Raw genomic sequence first — 17,704 nt, 5'->3', positions numbered from 1 at the left:
CTGAATGGGGACGATCCCCCTGGAGGAGGAAATGGTCACCCTCTGCAGTGTTCTTGTCTGGGAAATCCCATGGATGGAGGAGCCTCATGGGCTATAGTCCACGGGGTTGCAAAAGAGTCGGTCATGACTTAGTAACTAAACAGCAACAACACATTCTTTTCAACTCAGATATTTGAGTTTCCAGTGCTTTTCAGCCTTTTGTATTGCTTTTGGTCCCTCTGTTCCTTCAGTGGGGAATATTCTCATCTCCATTCTCAGTGGTGTCTCATATCCTCCAGACCCACTGTGGATATTATTTCTTCCATAAAGCCTTTCCTTGTCCCAATGACTGAAAATCTAAATCCTCAAAGCACGCTATCAAAACCATTCTTGTTTTAATTTTGTCTTGTGTAATAGTAATTTATATGTGTCCAGTAGATGTAGATTTGTAGCTTGTTATGCAGAGGAAAGCAAATAGCCTAGTGGTTAAGGGCATGGCCTCTGGGGTGAGATGCCTGGGCTGGGACCCTGCTCTGACTGCTTAGCTGTGTCACCAGTGGACATAGTAACTTTAGTTTGCTACTTGAGAATAAAAACAGTATCTTTTTCATAGAGGGTTTATGGTGAGTGCGAGATTAGTTACTACATGCCAAGTGTGGGTAAGTGGGTGTACCTCTGCTTCTTTTTGATTAAAGTGATATTGTCTGACAGTTTGTTGAGGATGAGGTATCCACCTAGCTCCATCCCTGTGTGTTTTGGAGATAAAGCTTTTATCTAGCAGTGCAGTTGGAAAGTCCCCTCCTGGTCTTCACCCCATCAATTTTCATTTTATCATTAGTTTGGTGTTCTTCATTTTGGAGATGCTTTTTATAATAATGTGGTTAGTGGCTTGAAATGAAAAGACAAACTCCCTTTCATGACTAGAAATGTTCCATATTTTTCTAGTGAAAAAATAAATTTGAACCCATCTAAAAATCCCATATGATACGTTGTGAGGATTTAAAGAGATCAATTTGTTTTTCTGCAGCTAACATTATTATTAGAAACTTTAATTTGTTAATTTTATTTCCTGTTTTTTTCTTGTGATGAGAACTGTGAAAAGATGTACTCTCTCAGCAACTTTCAAACATAACAACCAAGTATTGTAACTATACTCTCTGCGCTCTGCATTACGCCCTTAGAACTTACTTATCTTGTAACTGAAAGTTTGTACCTTTTGGCCAGTTTTACTCATTTTGCCCACCCCTTGCCCACCCCTCCACCCTTCCGGCAACCACCACTCGGTTGTTTCTGTGAGTTTGATTCTATTAGATTTCGCATACCAGTGAGATCAGTGTTTGTCTTTCTCTGTCTTATTTCAGTTAGTGCAGTGCCCTCAAGGTTCCATCCATATTGTCCTCAGGTCAGGTTTATGTTGTCTAAGAATCTAGATATGCATTTTAAATGTACTAATTTGTTGCTTTAAACAGTTGTGTTTTATTTGTATTTTGTTGTTATCTAGTATCAGTAGGTTTACATACACGCTCATTTTAAACTTTTTTCATATTTACTTTAGAGAGCATTCTCTCTCTCAGTATTTTTCTTTAATATTTTGTTACCCTTTGGAGATTTTAATTGACATTGTGCCAAATCTGTGAATTTACTCGGGAAATGTTCTCAGCTTTGCTAATTTAAATAGAGGGGTGGTTCTTTTTGTTTTTTATTAATATTTTTTTCCTTTCCTCTTTCTTTCTTTTCCCTTTTCACTTATTTTTTCTTCCTTAATAGTAAGTTCTTGGTCTCTGGTTCCTTTAAAGTCTCATTACATTAATTTTCACGCAGTTGTTTGTTTATATAAATGTGATATCTCTTTCTAGCTCTTTTTAATAAAGAATTGTTTGAAAAAGACTATATAATAGTTGAGATACCATTGTAATCTCACTAGGGTTCAAAAAAATGCAAACCCACAAAGTTTGTTTATGTGTGTGATTTCTCTTTAAAATAATGTTTTACATACATATCTGGTTGTATTTTCACCTTCTTGCTGTGCCTTGACTTCATAGTAGGAAATAAGCCACATTTTGGGTCTTATTTTGATTTTCATGGGCCCTCAGCACTTTTGATTGGGCCACATTTTGATTTTCATGGGCCCTCAGCACTTTTGTCTTCCTAGGTCCCTTTCTCCATAAAAAGTAATAAAAATATTTTATGGCTGCATTGTTATAGACAAATGTATTATTATACATGAAAACATTTTCTTTGATCCAAGTTTGTGGCATTCAGTACATTCACATTACTATGAGATCATCTCCGCTATCCATCTCCAGAACTTTTCATCATCTCAGGTGAACTCTTCTTGTCAAACAACTTACCATTCCCCTCTTCCCTTGAACCTGGTAACCATTTACAGTTTTGTTTTAATTTTTTTTAATCATTTTATAATTAGGTATATGGAAAACTCATGGAGATCGGGTTTATATTGTCTAGCAACCTAGATATGTTTAGTATGGGTTGGTGATGGTAGCATATGAGTATTGAACATACATATTGTAGATTGTTAGTGAAGCATTCTGAGTACCTGGTGTGCTTTAGAAAAGGTTGAAACATGTCACTGGTGTGAAAGGGAAAGTGGGCGTGCGTTTTCCTAAGACTGGTGTAGACAGGGCAGGTTGAAGTATGAAGTTCATAAGGTTATTCGTGTACCAGGCAACAGTCTAGGTTTTTTTTTTTTTAAAACATTGTCATATGGAGTTAATCTGTGATTTCATAAAATGTACAGATGTATTTAAGAGGATGGATTTAGGGAAGGGGGAGGGAACTTTAAGAAAAGCACTTCTGTTTTGTAAGATTTGTTTATTTTAATCAAAATGATTTGTTACCAGCAATATATTGTAGAATTATTTAGTATATAAATAAAATAACTTATATTAAAGTGTTTATCCCCTAAGAAAATAATATTTTAAAATCCTTTGGCCCTTTTTAAAAGAAAAAAAATTCTTTCTTGTAAACTATTTTGGAATTGTCATTTGGAAAAATATTCTCAAGTTCTAAGGGGAAATGAAGAGCCAATTATTGTGAAATTTCATTTACTCAGAGAACTGTGACCCAGGAACATGGTTCCAGCAGTCTTTCAGAAAACCCTCCTTAATTCTTCTTCTTTGAACCGTACATATCTGTGTATTTGTTTGTTGATTTATAGAAATATTTATGCCTCTATGAAATATGTACTTTTTTGTTTCAAAAATACTCACATGGCTGAAACATTAAAATAACTTAAAATAACAAAATAACTCCTGTCCCTGTTTCTCTCCCCCATCCTCTGTAGGTAAGCATTTCTGTTTCCTTTGTATCTTTCTATTGTTCCTTTATACAAATACAAAAATAATTTTCCCACATTGATAGGCAATAAACATTTGTAATTACTTAATTCCTTAACATATCCTGTCACCCTAAAGTGTTTGAATATGCTGGACTTAAAACTTAAAAAAAAATTATGAAATTTTTTTTTTCTGACTTTGTAAGATATTCACATGATGTTTAGTGTGCAGTTCCAGTGTCTGAGTAAGTACTGAAAAATGCTTAGCCAGTGAGGTCATATGATAGACTGAAAAGTCTCTGTTCAAAATCAAGAGAACTTTCAGAATAATACTAGCAGTTTTCTTTAATGTGTCTTCACATAGCTTTTGTCTGTTAGTTTTTATTGATTTGTTTATAATTTCATATGTAAAAAAATAGATGTGAGAGTAAGTATTGATTATCCACAAAAAAAAATTAATATTTTGTAATTGACATCCAGATTAATTTGTGCTATTATTTAAATCTTAACCATCTTTGCTTAGACCAAAATACAATTGACTGAGAGTGGAGAACATGATAAACTTTTGTCTGTACTTGGCTAAGGGATCTATGTAGATAGTAAGTCTTATTTATTCACATAAAATTAGAAGAAGAAAATGATAGGTGTTGATATTTCGTGAAAAATATGAATATAAGCCTTTGGGAAAGAGTTTGTTAAAAATATTTTTCATTGGCTTTGTGTTGTCCAGGACCTGGACTTTGACTATCTTTGGGCTTTAACTGGAGGTTGATAGAATATGTCTTGATTTTTTTGTTGTTTTTTAAGGAAAAGTAATCTCTGACCTAGGTGTCTTCAGATTAGAAGGGGCAGCTTCAGGTCAAGAAACAGATCTCTTCCAGTGTTTTGTTTTGTGACAGTCATACCCTCAGTTGACTGGCCTTAGGTCTTGAAGTCTTTCATTTATTGACTGTTTATTATCTGTGTTAGGGACTTTATACATACCTCATCTGTTATATGAATTATGTATATATTTTTTCCATTGTTCATTTGACTTTGTTTTCCCATTTAGAAGTTTTTGATTTTTATATAGCTGAATTTAACCAGTTTTCTGGTTTTTAGAATTTTGAGTTATAGACTTTCCTTCTTTAAGGTTTTAGTAGAACTAGCTCATGTTTTCTTTATAGTTTCAGTTTTTGTTTTATGATTAATGTACTTTGTTTTTTAAAATAGCATTTTAGATTTACAAAAAAATTGAGCCAGTGGTACAAAGAATTCCATAACCCACCCCCCTTATATATAGTTTCCCCTATGATTAATGTCTTGCGTTAGTGTGGTATATATTATAAGAAATGAATCAGTGTGGTGGTGGCAGTGATGGTGGTTTAGTCGCTAAGTCACGTCTGACTCTTTCGACCCCATAGACAGTAGCCCTCCAGGCTCCTCTGTCCGTGGATTAACCAATGTCTGTGGTTTATATTAAGGCTCACTCTATACTGTACAGTTTTATGGATTTTGACAAGTCCATAATGACATGCATCCATTGTTACAGAATCACACAGAGTAGCTTCACCAACTTTAAAATGTCCTGCGTTCCCCCTGTTCATCCCTCTCCTTTCTCTCTCAACCTCTGGCAACCACCTTTTTTTTTTTTTTTTAAAAACTATTTTTGTAATTTCCCCTTTTCCAAAATGTACAATTAGGAGCATATAGTGTGTATAGCCTTTTCAGACTGGCTTCTTTTACTTAGCAAAACACATTTAAGCATCATCTATATTTTTTTCATGGCTTGCTGGCTCGTTTCTTTTTATTTCTGAATAGTATTTCCTCATGTGAATGTATTGTAGTTTGTTTATACATTCACCTATTGAAGGATATCTTGATTGCTTCCAGTTTTTGGTGATTGTGAATACAGCTGCTGTAAAAGCATGTGCAGTTTTTTTGTTTGTATGTATGACATAGATTTTTAAAAACTGGGTAAATACCAAAGAGCATGGTTGTTGCATTATATGATTGGACTGTACATAGCTTTTGTAAGAAACTGGCAAACTGTCTTCCAAAGTCTCTTGTAGTTGTGATTTCATTTTTTACATTTAAGTCTTTGATCTATTTGGAATTTATTATGTAGTTTGAGGTATGGCTCTAAATTTATTCTTTTCTGTTTGGCTACCTCAAAATTTCAGCACCATTTATTGAATGACCTTTGTCCTTTCGGATTTGAAATACTACTTTTATATATTACATTGCTTTATGTATTTGGATTTTTTTTTAATTCTCTTTTGTTCCATTGGTATGTATCTATTCATGTGCTGCTACCATGTGGTTTTAATTATTAAAACCTTATAATACATTTTAATACTGGCAGGGCTGGTTTTCTTCTTCTTTTTTTTTTTTTTTACAGTTTCTTAATATTCTTGTTCCTCTCTACTGTCCTCACATAAACTTTTGGATTGGCCTGGCTAGTTTATGAACTGAACTATTTTTTTTTTAAATGGGCTTAGTTTTAAATGAATAGTTTTTTGATATTAAAAATTTCCTATCTGAGAATGTAGCATATCTTTCTGTTTATATCCTTTAATAGTGTTTTTAAGTTTTCCTGTTAACACATCTCATTCATTTTTGTTGAAGTTTTTTGATAAGGTATTTTATCCTTTTGTTGTTGTTTAGTCACTAGGTTTTGTCTGACTCTTTTGCAACACCACGGACTGTAGCCCACCAGGCTTTTCTGTCCATGGGATTTCCCAGGCAAGAATACTGGAGTGGGTTGCCATGCTCTCCTTCAGGGGGTCCTCCTGACCCAGGGATTGAACCTACGTCTCCTGCATTGGCAGGCAGATTCTTTACCACTGACCGACTAGAGAAGCCCATTTTGTCCTTTTTGGTGCTATTTAAGTGAAGCCTTTAACTGGTGGTTTGATGGGAAATTTCTTTTTTCAAAATAGCCTGTATTATAACAATGGTGTACCCTGAAGAGGTACACCATTTGTAAGGGGAACGTGATGTTGATGATTCAGGAGAAATTGGCAACAGCTGTAGGTGCCAGGACCTTGACCAGGTAGTGGGATGTGGGCCTGGTTAGATCTGATATTTCCATCTTTACTTGCCCCAGACAATGATTTTCCTTTTGTATTTTACATGGTTTTTTAAAGCACCATGTATTCAGTAGAACAGGACCTACAGAGTCCTCATGACTCCCGAGATCATTTCACAGATGAGGAAACTACAGCACTGAGATTTTAATGTGACTTGTCTGAAAGTTGTAGAGGCAAATTGGAAGTCAGGTTTCTTTACTCAGGTTATTTTTACCAATTTTATGTTTTTTCTTACTTTTTGTGCTGAGTCCTCAAGTACCTATGGTGTATGGTTATTGGTGTATGGTGTATAGTTTCTGCCATACAACGAAGTGAATCAGGTGTATGTATGTGTGCATCCCTCCCTCGCAGGCCTCCCTCCTCTCCCCATCCCAGCCCCCTAGGTCTTCACAGAGCACTGAGCTGAGCTCCTTGTGCTGTACAGCAGCTTCCCACTAGCTATCTATTTTACACATGGTAATGTATATAAAATGGGCTTCTTAGGTGGCTCAGATGGAAAAGAACCTGCCTGCCAGTGCAGGAAGCACAGGTTCGATCCCTGGGTCAGGACAGTCCCCTGGAGAAGGAAATGGCAACCCACTCCAGTATTCTTGCCTGGGAAATCCCATGGACAGAGGAGTCTGGAGGGCTGCAGTCCATGGGGTTGCAAGCCTAGCGACTGAAAAACAACAACAAATGTATATAAAGACATACTGATTTTATTAAGTTTTTAGTGATTCCTCTTTCTCACATACATGATATAACCTTGTGTTTTGTTTGACTGATATATACTTCTGTGTTATATGATCTGGGAAACTCAGATATACTAAATTTAAGAATTCAGTGAGTGTTATCTGCATTTCCGTTAATCCTCAGTGTTTCTGCTGAAGTCCTTCCAGAATGTGAACTTGTTCTTTCACTAACCAGATAACGTAATTTGTATACCGTGTTCATGTTCTTGGTCATCTCATAAGAAATACCTATTTAATAAGCTTAGAATCGAGAATTTGATTATTTCTGTTCAATGTTTTGCCCTTTTCCCCTTGTGCTGTGTAGACTGTGTTTTATGTAATGTATATTACAAATCATATATGCACTTTGAATATGACATTGAATATACAGTTATTATTCATTTCAGTTCAGATTTCTTTTGTATTTTATATTAAACTTCTTTTATTGTTAATGTAATGCCTTTATGCTTTTGAAAGTCATCCTCTAAATTAGACTCCCTTTAGTATTCCAGGTGGGTTTACCTTATCTGTTAATTAAGTTTTTTTTACTTTGATTAGCAAAGATTTGAGTTCTCATCTCTTTTAGTGTATGCCTGCTAGGTACTAAGACCTGTAAAAGTATGCATACATATAGTCCCTCCCCACTCTACAATATCCTTAAATTACAGTTTGTAGTAAAGTACTTTTTATAGCATATAAAATGAAAATGTAAAGTTTAAATCACTCTAAAATAGCTTTGAAAGCTAAAGCTGTAAAAGTAAAACTCAGTAGAAGAATAGGACACGTTTTTGCTTTCTAGAACTCACATCGAGTGTCTCTAAGTCCCTGGCACGATTCTGGGAGTAACATAATAACATACTGAGCAGGAAGTGTTGAAGTCCCCTTTTACAGATGAGGTCTGTCAGGCCTTGCGTCTCTTTCTCCTGAATCACAGTGCCGCTTTTGTCTAGCAGTGGTTCTCAGCCCAGTGGTGTCGCTCTATTAGGAATGGTTTTGGTTCTCACGATGACAGGAGGTTACTACTGACATCGATTAGGCAGGGGCCAGAGATGTGATACGCCAGATAGTCTTACATCACAAGAATTTTTCTGCCCCTATTTAGAAACACACAGCTAGTAGCTCTGTACCTTTTCAGTCCTGCCTCAAAGGTGATGAGAGGTTAACCATGCAAGCACATTTGTGAGTTGTTCTATGGATTGTTATTACTGTTACTTTTTTTTTTAACTGTTTTTCTTTTATATTTATAATACTTTAAGGGAAATGCCCTATTGTTCTTCTGTCAGGCCCCATGAGGGGAATAATAAAGAGGTGGTATTCTCATTTTGAAAAGTTGATTGATCTGAAGTCATTGGTTTAGTAATAGATGCAGAATTAGAATTTAAATTCACTGCTCTTTGAATGGTAATTATTTACCCAAGCATATAAAATCTTATTACAGTTGAACCTGATATCTTTATGGTACAAAAGTACTTTTCATCTGAGATGTAGAGATGAGGCATATTTGAAATAAGAGACTTCTAAAAAGTTGTACAAAGTGTAAGATTTCATAAATCTTGACTCCTTTTATCCAGCAAAATCATTGAATATTTTTGTCTTTCTCTTTGTATATTAATGGAAAGACCTTTTCAGGTAGTCTCACTAATTGGTAACCAGGGACAAATGTTGAGCTGTTTAACTCTCATAACTGTACAACAACATACCTACAAGTAGATATTTATAAATAATGTGACAGTTTTGGAAATGTACTCAGGGCTATTCAAAGAGATTGAAATTTCATTGTTCTTTGAAAAGAGAATTGCAGGAATGCAAAATTAGTTTTAGTTTTCTTTGATCCTCTGAGTTGCATCGTATGCGTGTTTAGCTTCCCTAACTTAACTGTGTTCTTTTGCAGCCCCCTCCATGTTATTTTTCCTGAAAACTTGGTCTGCTGTCCACTGAGTGAATTCTGTGCTGTCTCAGAATTTCAGTTCCCGTTTCTCTTACAGAGTGTGAATATCTCCCTACACTGAGAGTAATTATTCAGGGTATTCATATTTTAAACATGGCCCTACATATACCAGCCATGTTCTTCGCTTGGTGCACAACATAGCAGTTTTGCTTCAGTAACTGAGGAGAAGTTGCCCATATTGAGCATACTTGAGAGATGGCAGGGTATGAGTTCCAATAGGAACTCCCTAGCAAGTAAAACTGATTAACCACCATGTTTGCCTTATACCCTGACTTTGGAAACCCAGGAAACAATATACTTCCTTTACATTTTACAGTGGTGTGATTTACGCTGTGGCCATTTATCACATCTAAGTTAAGAGCATTATTTGGGGCTGGAAAAGGTGAGGGAAAGTTCTTTCCTTGTTCTCGTCTGTATCCTTGATCCCTCCTATCTTTTTGTTTTTCCACCCCAAGGTAAGGAAAAGTGTGAATGAGCCTTACTGCTGCTGCTAAGTCGCTTCAGTCGTCTCCGACTCTTTGCGACCTCACAGACGGCAGCCCACCAGGCTCCCCTGTCCCTGGGATTCTCCAGGCAAGAACACTGGAGTGGGTTGCCATTTCCTTCTCCAATGCATGAAAGTGAAAAGTGAAAGTGAAGTCGCTCAGTCCTGTCCGACTCTGAGCGACCCCATGGACTGCCGCCTACCGGGCTCCTCCATCCATGGGATTTTCCAGGCAAGAGTACTGGAGTGGGGTGCCATCGCCTTCTCCGTGAATGAGCCTTACAGATTGGTTTAAATACGAAAATGGGGTTTGGGGAAGGGTTTTGAGAGGCATCAGGATTTAACTGATTGGTGGTGGAATCTAATCTGGTGGTAGTCCTCTCTAAAGGCACATGCAGATTTTATCTTAGCAGGCATTTTTATAAAATACTTCATCTGTATGTACCATCAGTCTCTTTCTTCACATCCTGTGCTTCTCACCACACTTCTTTTTGTGCATTTTTCCCTTACCATGCAAGTTTCAGAAATAAATTTTGTGAGAGCATGTACATTTTCCACATGGGAAGCAAACTCAGTGGAAGATGCAGAAGTTGGTAACAAATAGAGCTCTATAGTGAAGATTATTTATTCAAAATACTAATTAATTGTGTAACAATGAAAAGTAGTGTTTGTCCCATTTGGCTCAGTGACTTTTTCTCGAGCATCGGCCATGTTGAAGGCATAGAACCTAAATGACGAGAGTGGTGTGGGGGGAGAGGATAGACAGGGACCCCCTCCTAAAGCTGTCTTTTCTCTGAAGCCTACAGTGCAGTGTGTTGAGGTGGATTGGAATAATGTTGTGAATAAAGAAACTGATGCTTTAGTTCATCAGAGCTTATACATGCCGAGGCAGCCCTGTCCATTTGTGAAAGGCCTGTTTTCTTATCTGGCCTAGGATTTAAGGAAAAGACATTAGAAGCCACAATTTGATCCAAGTACTGCCTTTGTTTCTCACTCTCGTATGAGCTACATGTCCGAGATCTATGCATAAAAAGACAATGTTTGGATGAATATATTTTTGGCTGGGATGACCATGCATCCAGTTTGATTTGGGTGGTTTCACTCTGTGCATACATTATGCCTGGTTAGCACCGCCTTTCACTCTCAGAGGGGCACGTGTATACGTGATTAATTGTACAGATGCTGTGTTTGTAGTCCACGTTCATTTATTGTCGAGAAGATAATAACCAGAGGATGCCTACTTTAAATTCAGTTATAACTTTATTTTCTTTTTTATGGTTTTTCATAGGATGTTTTTTAATGGGAGGATAATTGTTTTACAGTGTTGTGTTTCTGCTGTGTTCAAAAGCGTGAATCAGCTATAAGTATACATACAAAATCGCTTAAAACTCTTATGCCTTTTTGAAAACAATATTTTAGCCATAATTTTTTGTTGCATAGTAAGATTTAATAATGGTATGTGTATACATATACTTCAGTTTCACTTCTGTATTTTACTTATAATCTTGTGGAAATACTGAAAAGATGACTTAAAAAAACACGGAACAGAATGAGGTAGTTAATACTAGAGTTTTGTGGGTCACTTCCGTTGTTTAATAGCACCAGTTTTATATACAACTCTGAATGGATTTTTTTTTAGCTTAATGTATCTAAAAAGATATTGCTTTGTTAGCATATATGAAGTGTTTATCAGGACTCAAGCATTCTAGTCCACTTTCCTGTTTTGCATTATCCTTTTTATGGTTGCCGTAGCAAACTTTACTTTGGTGTCAGACATGTCTTTGCTTTGGTTTTTAAAATTGGCTGTGGCAAAATGTTTCAGCAGTATAGAAATGAGTGAAATACAAAGTACAAGATCCATTTCAAAGTGACTTTCTCCATCCTCCTTTCCACAAGTCTCTGCAGTTTAGATTCTTTTTTTTTTTTTAATGTGATTTATGAACAATACATGAGAAATTTCATTTAAACCTTGGTGGCAAAGCAAGTATTGGGAATTATTTTCTGAAAAGTTTTACTCATAGTGCTGAATCACCTTTGGATCATTATTTTTTAATGATTTCAATTTTAGTATTCAGATAATCCTTTTTATATTCGGCCCCTGCCATGCTTTGAAGTGATAATTTTGTATTTGTCAACATGCTTTTCAAAAGTGCAAAAATTAGCCTGCTAAAATCCTAATGTCCCCTCAACTCAGTGAGATCACCGCTGTCTTCCTGGGATCACCTTCTCTGCACTGAGATCCAGAAACTGCCTGTAGACAGAAAGCCTGTTGCAGTATCTGCAGTGCCGCTGTGTAGAAAGTTGAAGCAAATGTCTGGTTTATCTATTTTGTATTCTTTCTTACAGATCATCATTCCGTGCTACCTGTGGCCTGATGTCTCAAGTGTATTTTAAATATATTTTTCCAGTTTTCTGATTATTTACAACAGGAGTTCCACTTATTCTATCATGACTAGAAGTAAAACTCTTGATCTGTCATTTTATTTTCAAAACCTTCCAACCAGAATTAGCTCCAAATGCCTAGTCTATGATTGCTAAGGATAGAGCCTGTTAATTTTGTTGAAAAATTTGAAGGAACTTTTTAGTGTACAGTTTTTCAATTGTGTCATTAATAAAAATTAAAATTCTCTACCAGGTTCTCCCATTTTATATCACAACTTATTGCCTCTTATAGTTAAGGTGGGAGGGGGAAGCGGAATATACAACTAATTGTTACACTTTTCATTTTTTAGACCTAAAGATTGTCTTCGGTCTATTATGAGGAGGGTAAACCATAAAGATCCTCATGTGGCTATGCAGGCTCTCACCGTGAGTGATTTCGTTTTAAGATCTGCAGCAAAATTGTCTGCCAAAATCAAGCCCTTTTAACTTCCGGTTTTATCCTTTTAGCTTCTAGGAGCATGTGTATCAAACTGTGGCAAAATTTTTCACTTAGAAGTATGTTCAAGAGATTTTGCTAGTGAAGTAAGCAACGTATTAAACAAGGTAAAGAACATTATTTCCAGAAATGAATTAAGACTGTCTTCTTTCTTCATGTATTTTACATGTATTTTATTGTTTAGTTCTTCACATTTTTAAATCACAAAGGACTAGTCTGTGTTTTTTTGTTTTTGTTTTTTTTAGCTCTTTGTAGACTATGTCTATCCCATGTATAAGTCCATGTTAGGTTTGCTGAGGAGACTACGTGTTTATATAACTTGGAGCGTTGGTTTTGGTGAGGCCAAATTAGGATACATTTAACCTTTTTTTTCATCAGTCCTTTTTTCTGATGAAAAATATGTGCATTTTTCTATCTGATTAAAAGGTACCAGTTTATTTTGGGCACAGTTCTTACTGTGCTTTTTTAGTCACAGAGGTCATGTGCTTAACAAAATGTAAGGCATTCAAATCCAGCAGTTGAAGGAATTTTTAAAATTTAATTACTAAGTAATATCTAAGTTTTCCCAGTAAAAATTCATGCATTCTAAAGGTAGTTATCTCTGGCCTTTCTTGGTGGTGGGTGGAGTAATTATTAAGAAAAATTATTTTTAATGTTAAAAGGGGAAATGCTTCATTTTTTTTGAGAAAAATGAGCATTTCCAAATTTTAGTAGGAAACAGTAAAGAAGTGAGATAATTTAAAATTCTGGACTTCTTTTAATATACTGTGGTTATGTGATAATTTTTTCCTGTGCTACTTTATTCAGTTATTTAGCTATATTGTATTTAGGGTTTTTTTGTTTGTTTGTTTGTTTTTTTACTTATTCTTTACCATTCTTTTGATGTCTTGAATGTCCATTCAAAATGTATAGCTATTTATGAAGAGATTCTAATATAATATTTTCTTTAATTGAAGATGTGTACTCAGTACTTAGTAATATAAACAACTACATTGAAAGGCAAGCAGTTGCATACAGGAGAAAGAACTTCACTTTATTTTACATATATTTTATAGTGAACTTATTGGTTTTATACTTAAGAGGGAGATGCTGTTTTGAAGAAATGAAGTTTCCAGGAATATGGACAGTAGTGGGCCTCAATTAAGTAATTGGAGGAAAACACAGTCATGCATATAAACAATCAGGAATTAGAAATAAAAGAACTGTATTATTTATTCTCTTTTCCAACTTATTTTTTTATTGGTCTGAAAAAAAGAAAATAGATTTTCCTGTCTTCTTCATATGCAGTAAAATATGAGTGAGTAAAATACTCTGAAATACTCTTAGTCGTAAAATACTCTGAAAAGTCATATCTTTCTGGCCTCCAAAATAAGTAACTGTATATCTAATGTTTTGATTTGATGTGGCGTATGTGATGGTATCATCTATTTTTTTTCCATAATATGAAAATAAAAGTAGCTTATTTCTAGTAACCATCTGTGTTTTCTTATGTGTCACCTATTGCTAGGGATAATTTATGATTTAAAGAGAGATCTGAAATACTGTATTAAATCATTAACCAGAAAGTGATTTTTTGTTAAATTTTTTTCTCTATTTTTCAGGGTCATCCTAAAGTATGTGAAAAATTGAAGGCCCTTATGGTTGAATGGACAGATGAATTCAAGAATGATCCACAGCTCAGTCTGATATCAGCAATGATTAAGAACCTGAAAGAACAGGGTGTTACGTTTCCTGCTATTGGCTCTCAGGTATTTTATAGACATGTGTGTATGCTGCAGTTTGTTTCTAAAGTTAACCATGTTTATTTGAATTTTTCTTTTTTTCTTACAAACCCAGGTAGTTAGTTGTTAATACTCCAGAGGACTTTTATTAGTAATAGTAATCTTGCATATAAAGGTGCCCAAAAGAATATATAGTGGATTGCTAATGTTTTCCAACTTCCATTTCCCCAGTGTTTCTTCTTTTTAAATGAATTAACTGTTTTGTTTTTTAAGTTTTTCTTTTAATATAATTTTAATGATACAGAGCAAGTTGCTTTATTAGTTAGTACTGACATTCTTGTTAAATGCTCTTCATGCTGTAATGTTATCTACAAAGAATGACAGCTCTGAAATAAAGTTTCCTTAAAATTTAAGGATGTGTTTAGAGGTTATTTGGACTATGAAATTTATGAGCGCCTGTACTAAATGGGAGGGAGATATAAAGGGCTCATTAGGAGGGGAAACATAAAATATCTTTCCCGTTAATAAGAACTGACCAGCACAGAAGTCTTCTTTCTTCTTCCTAATAAATATGATTGACTGAAAGGCTTACTTTGCCTTAAAAAATTATTTATGTAATGGGCTCAATCTCTAACTTATGTCATATAGGAAAAAAAAATGAAAGGGGACGTTTTTTATTCTTTTTGTTTTCTGGGTAACCATTATTTAGGATGCCCACCTGACTAAGCAGGCTTAAAATGTCTGGTAACTTACTGTATTGTTTTTCCCCACTATACTGCTTGGGGTGGAATGTAATGAGTGATGTGGTAACATGAGTGGAAAACGCTTAGCTGTGAAGGGCTTGCATTCAGGGTTTTGGCCGTTTCAAGGGAATTATGAAGCGATTCATCTAGACTTTCTTTGTAAGGCACTTCTGATTTATCTAAGTACTCTTGAGATGTGAAGATCCAGAAATATATTTTGGAAATGAAAGAAGAAAAGGATATTTTTCTTCTTACTTAAAAAAAAAATTAGCATATGACTAATTGTACAGTGATAAATTATGTCTTGAAAAGTAGTCATTCATAATTGATAGCTCGTTTTTACAACTCAGTATAATTTCTAAATCTCTGTAGTTAAGGAATAATTTTATGCAGAATAATCCAAGATACGGTATAATAACATGACAACAGAAGCAGCGTTTAATTATCAAAGACTGTACTCACTATGGAGAATGGAAGAGTGTAGCTACTTAGTGGAATATCAGTTTCTGTACCCTGAGAACCTGTTCTACAGCTTGATGCTCACAGTGTAGTTCATGGACCATCAGTCGTCATCATCAGCTGGAAGCTTGTTAGGACTGTCATCTCACTCATGTGTGGAAGCATGCCACACCAAGCGGTGGATTCATTAGCTCCGTTTAAACAAGATCCCCAATGACTCTGTGCACATTAAAGTGTGAGCAGCACTGCTCTTAAGGACAACTTTCAGTGCAAGTGAAAACTGCATTCCTGTAAGAGAAGGAAGGAGAGTTAATGATCTGATTGATCCATAGCTTTGCTGGGTTAACCTCGAGTCTCAGGTAGTTGTGGGAGCCACTTTAGTGATCCTCTAATCTAATCCCCTCATTTTACAGATGAGGGTACTGAGCCCCAGAATGGTTAAGTGACTTGCCCAGGGCCACAGCTAGTGGTTGACAGAGCTGGAACAGGCCTTCCAACTCTAAGTGCAGTGTTCTTTCCACCACACGATCCTGCCTTCCGTTTGCTATTGAGGTTAGTAGATATGTGTCTGTCCGGACTAGGATTTGAAGGATAAGAAGTGGAGTGAACACTGGGAAGAGTGCTTACGTACTGATGGGTGTAGACATGGGATTCCTGTCTTGTTCAGAAGATTCCAGATGTAGATTAGCAGTAGGAAAGAGTGCCTTTTTTTCATGTAGATGTTATGAAGTATGTGAAAGCTCATTCTGTTAATAGCTGCTGTGTTTCACCCACAGGAAATATGTAAAATGCGTATAAACTATGATGAGGTAGAATGGTGTTTTATTTTTTTTTAATAGTAGCTTCTGAAGAGCTTGTTTGTCATTGAAAATCCTGTTTGTAAAGAGCTCCTTGTTTAATTAAAAAAAAAAAAATCTGTCATCTGGAATCAACTGCAGAAGTCCCTACAAATTTTATAGCCACTTAGTCGCTTATGCTTACAACATTTTAGTCAGACTAGATATTTGTTAGCATATTTAACAAAAGCCTCTGGAAACATGAGGATTTTTTTCTAAGTATGGTTTTTCATCCAGGTACAGAAGAAAATAATGTAAAAATATTAAGAAAAGTCAGCCTGAGTCACCTGACGCTCGCTGCTGTGGTTCTCGCATAGCACTGACTCTTGAGCTCGAGGGAGCAGTGATGCTGGCTCTGCTGCTGCGTTTGACTGGTTAATAAGACAAGTAGCGTTCTATACTTGGAACCTGATGATAGAAAGGAACTTTGAAAAGAGAGCAGTTCAGGAATGGAGAGCTTAATATAGCTCAGTTCTGCGCTTCCTTCTTGACCAGTAGAGATCCCTTCACAGACCACAAAAGATCTACATGTCTAGTTTGTGAAATTCACTAAATTGTGAAACAAAAAGCATATATAATGAAAAAGGTTCTCTCTGATGAAGCATACCTTCAGTGTTAAGAGGTGTGTGATAATAAAACATTTTTATCCAGGGAAGGTTACAGCTAGAGGTGGGTCAGATTGAAAATACTTCATGTTCTATTCAGTGAGTCCAAAAGCTCTTTTCTTATCAGCTTTTCTAAAAATAAATGCCTCGTGCATTTGTTTGACATTATAAAATATATTATGTGAAGACTGTTATTTACTATAATGTTGAATATTTTGCCTTTCATTTAGTCAACGATCATTGCTTATAATATATAGGGCCATATACCCTCAAGGAGTCTCCCTGGTAGCTCAGTTGGTAAAGGATCTGCTTACAATGCAGGAGACCCAGGTTTGATACCTGGGTGGAGAAGATCCCCTGGAGAAGGAAATGGCAAGCCACTCCAGTATTCTTGCCTGGAAAATCCAATGGACAGAGGAGCCTGGTGGGCTACAGTCCATGGGGTCACAAAGAGTTGAACACAACTTGGCGACTGAACTGCCACAACAGCCCTCAAGGAACACACATCCTGATTATGGAGATAGACATGTAAGCAGCCTCATTCTGTAGAGGAGGAACTTGAGACAGAAGGAGGCTTATGGGCTCCAGGTTCGTGCATTAGAAGGTGGTACATCTGGGACATACACCGCATTGGCCTGACTCCACAGCCTGCCTTCTTAACTACCCATGTCCTAGGACCTTGTTGAAAATCAGAGGAACGCAAAGGAGGAGATGCTTACTTAGAGGGTTTAGGAATGTTTCACTGAGAAAGTGGTATTTTAGCTGTTCCCTGACTTTTGGGTTGAAACTTAGGAAAAAATGTGGATGGAGTAAAAGGAGCTAGAGGGGAAGACGTTATGAGTAGAATCAAGTGTGTGTCAGAGGCGTCAAAGTGTGTATGTGTGTGTGCGCGTGCCAGCGGTTCTGGTAAATGATGGAATGGTTGAAAAAGGAGGCTGGAGTCTAATTCTCCTTGATGGCCACCAAAAAGTAAGT

General features: G+C 36.0%; 1 protein-coding gene across 2 annotated transcripts in view; it reads left to right on the top strand.

Moving 5' to 3' along the window:
• Window positions 1-17,704, top strand: part of STAM (signal transducing adaptor molecule) — a 59,912-nt gene that overhangs the window by 18,314 nt on the left and 23,894 nt on the right. For both annotated transcript variants that reach the window (XM_025264338.2, XM_006052361.3), the window contains 3 exons: window positions 12,220-12,295; window positions 12,377-12,472; window positions 13,967-14,113. In XM_025264338.2, the coding sequence (XP_025120123.2) occupies window positions 12,245-12,295; window positions 12,377-12,472; window positions 13,967-14,113 (294 nt within the window). In that variant the 5' untranslated portion in view covers window positions 12,220-12,244. The remainder of the gene's footprint in view (window positions 1-12,219; window positions 12,296-12,376; window positions 12,473-13,966; window positions 14,114-17,704) is intronic.

The sequence above is a fragment of the Bubalus bubalis genome, chromosome 14 (genome assembly GCF_019923935.1).
Source record: "Bubalus bubalis isolate 160015118507 breed Murrah chromosome 14, NDDB_SH_1, whole genome shotgun sequence".
NCBI classification, from domain to species: Eukaryota; Metazoa; Chordata; class Mammalia; order Artiodactyla; family Bovidae; genus Bubalus; species Bubalus bubalis.
Note: the sequence above shows the minus strand (reverse complement) of the source record. Positions and strands in the feature narration are given on the sequence as shown.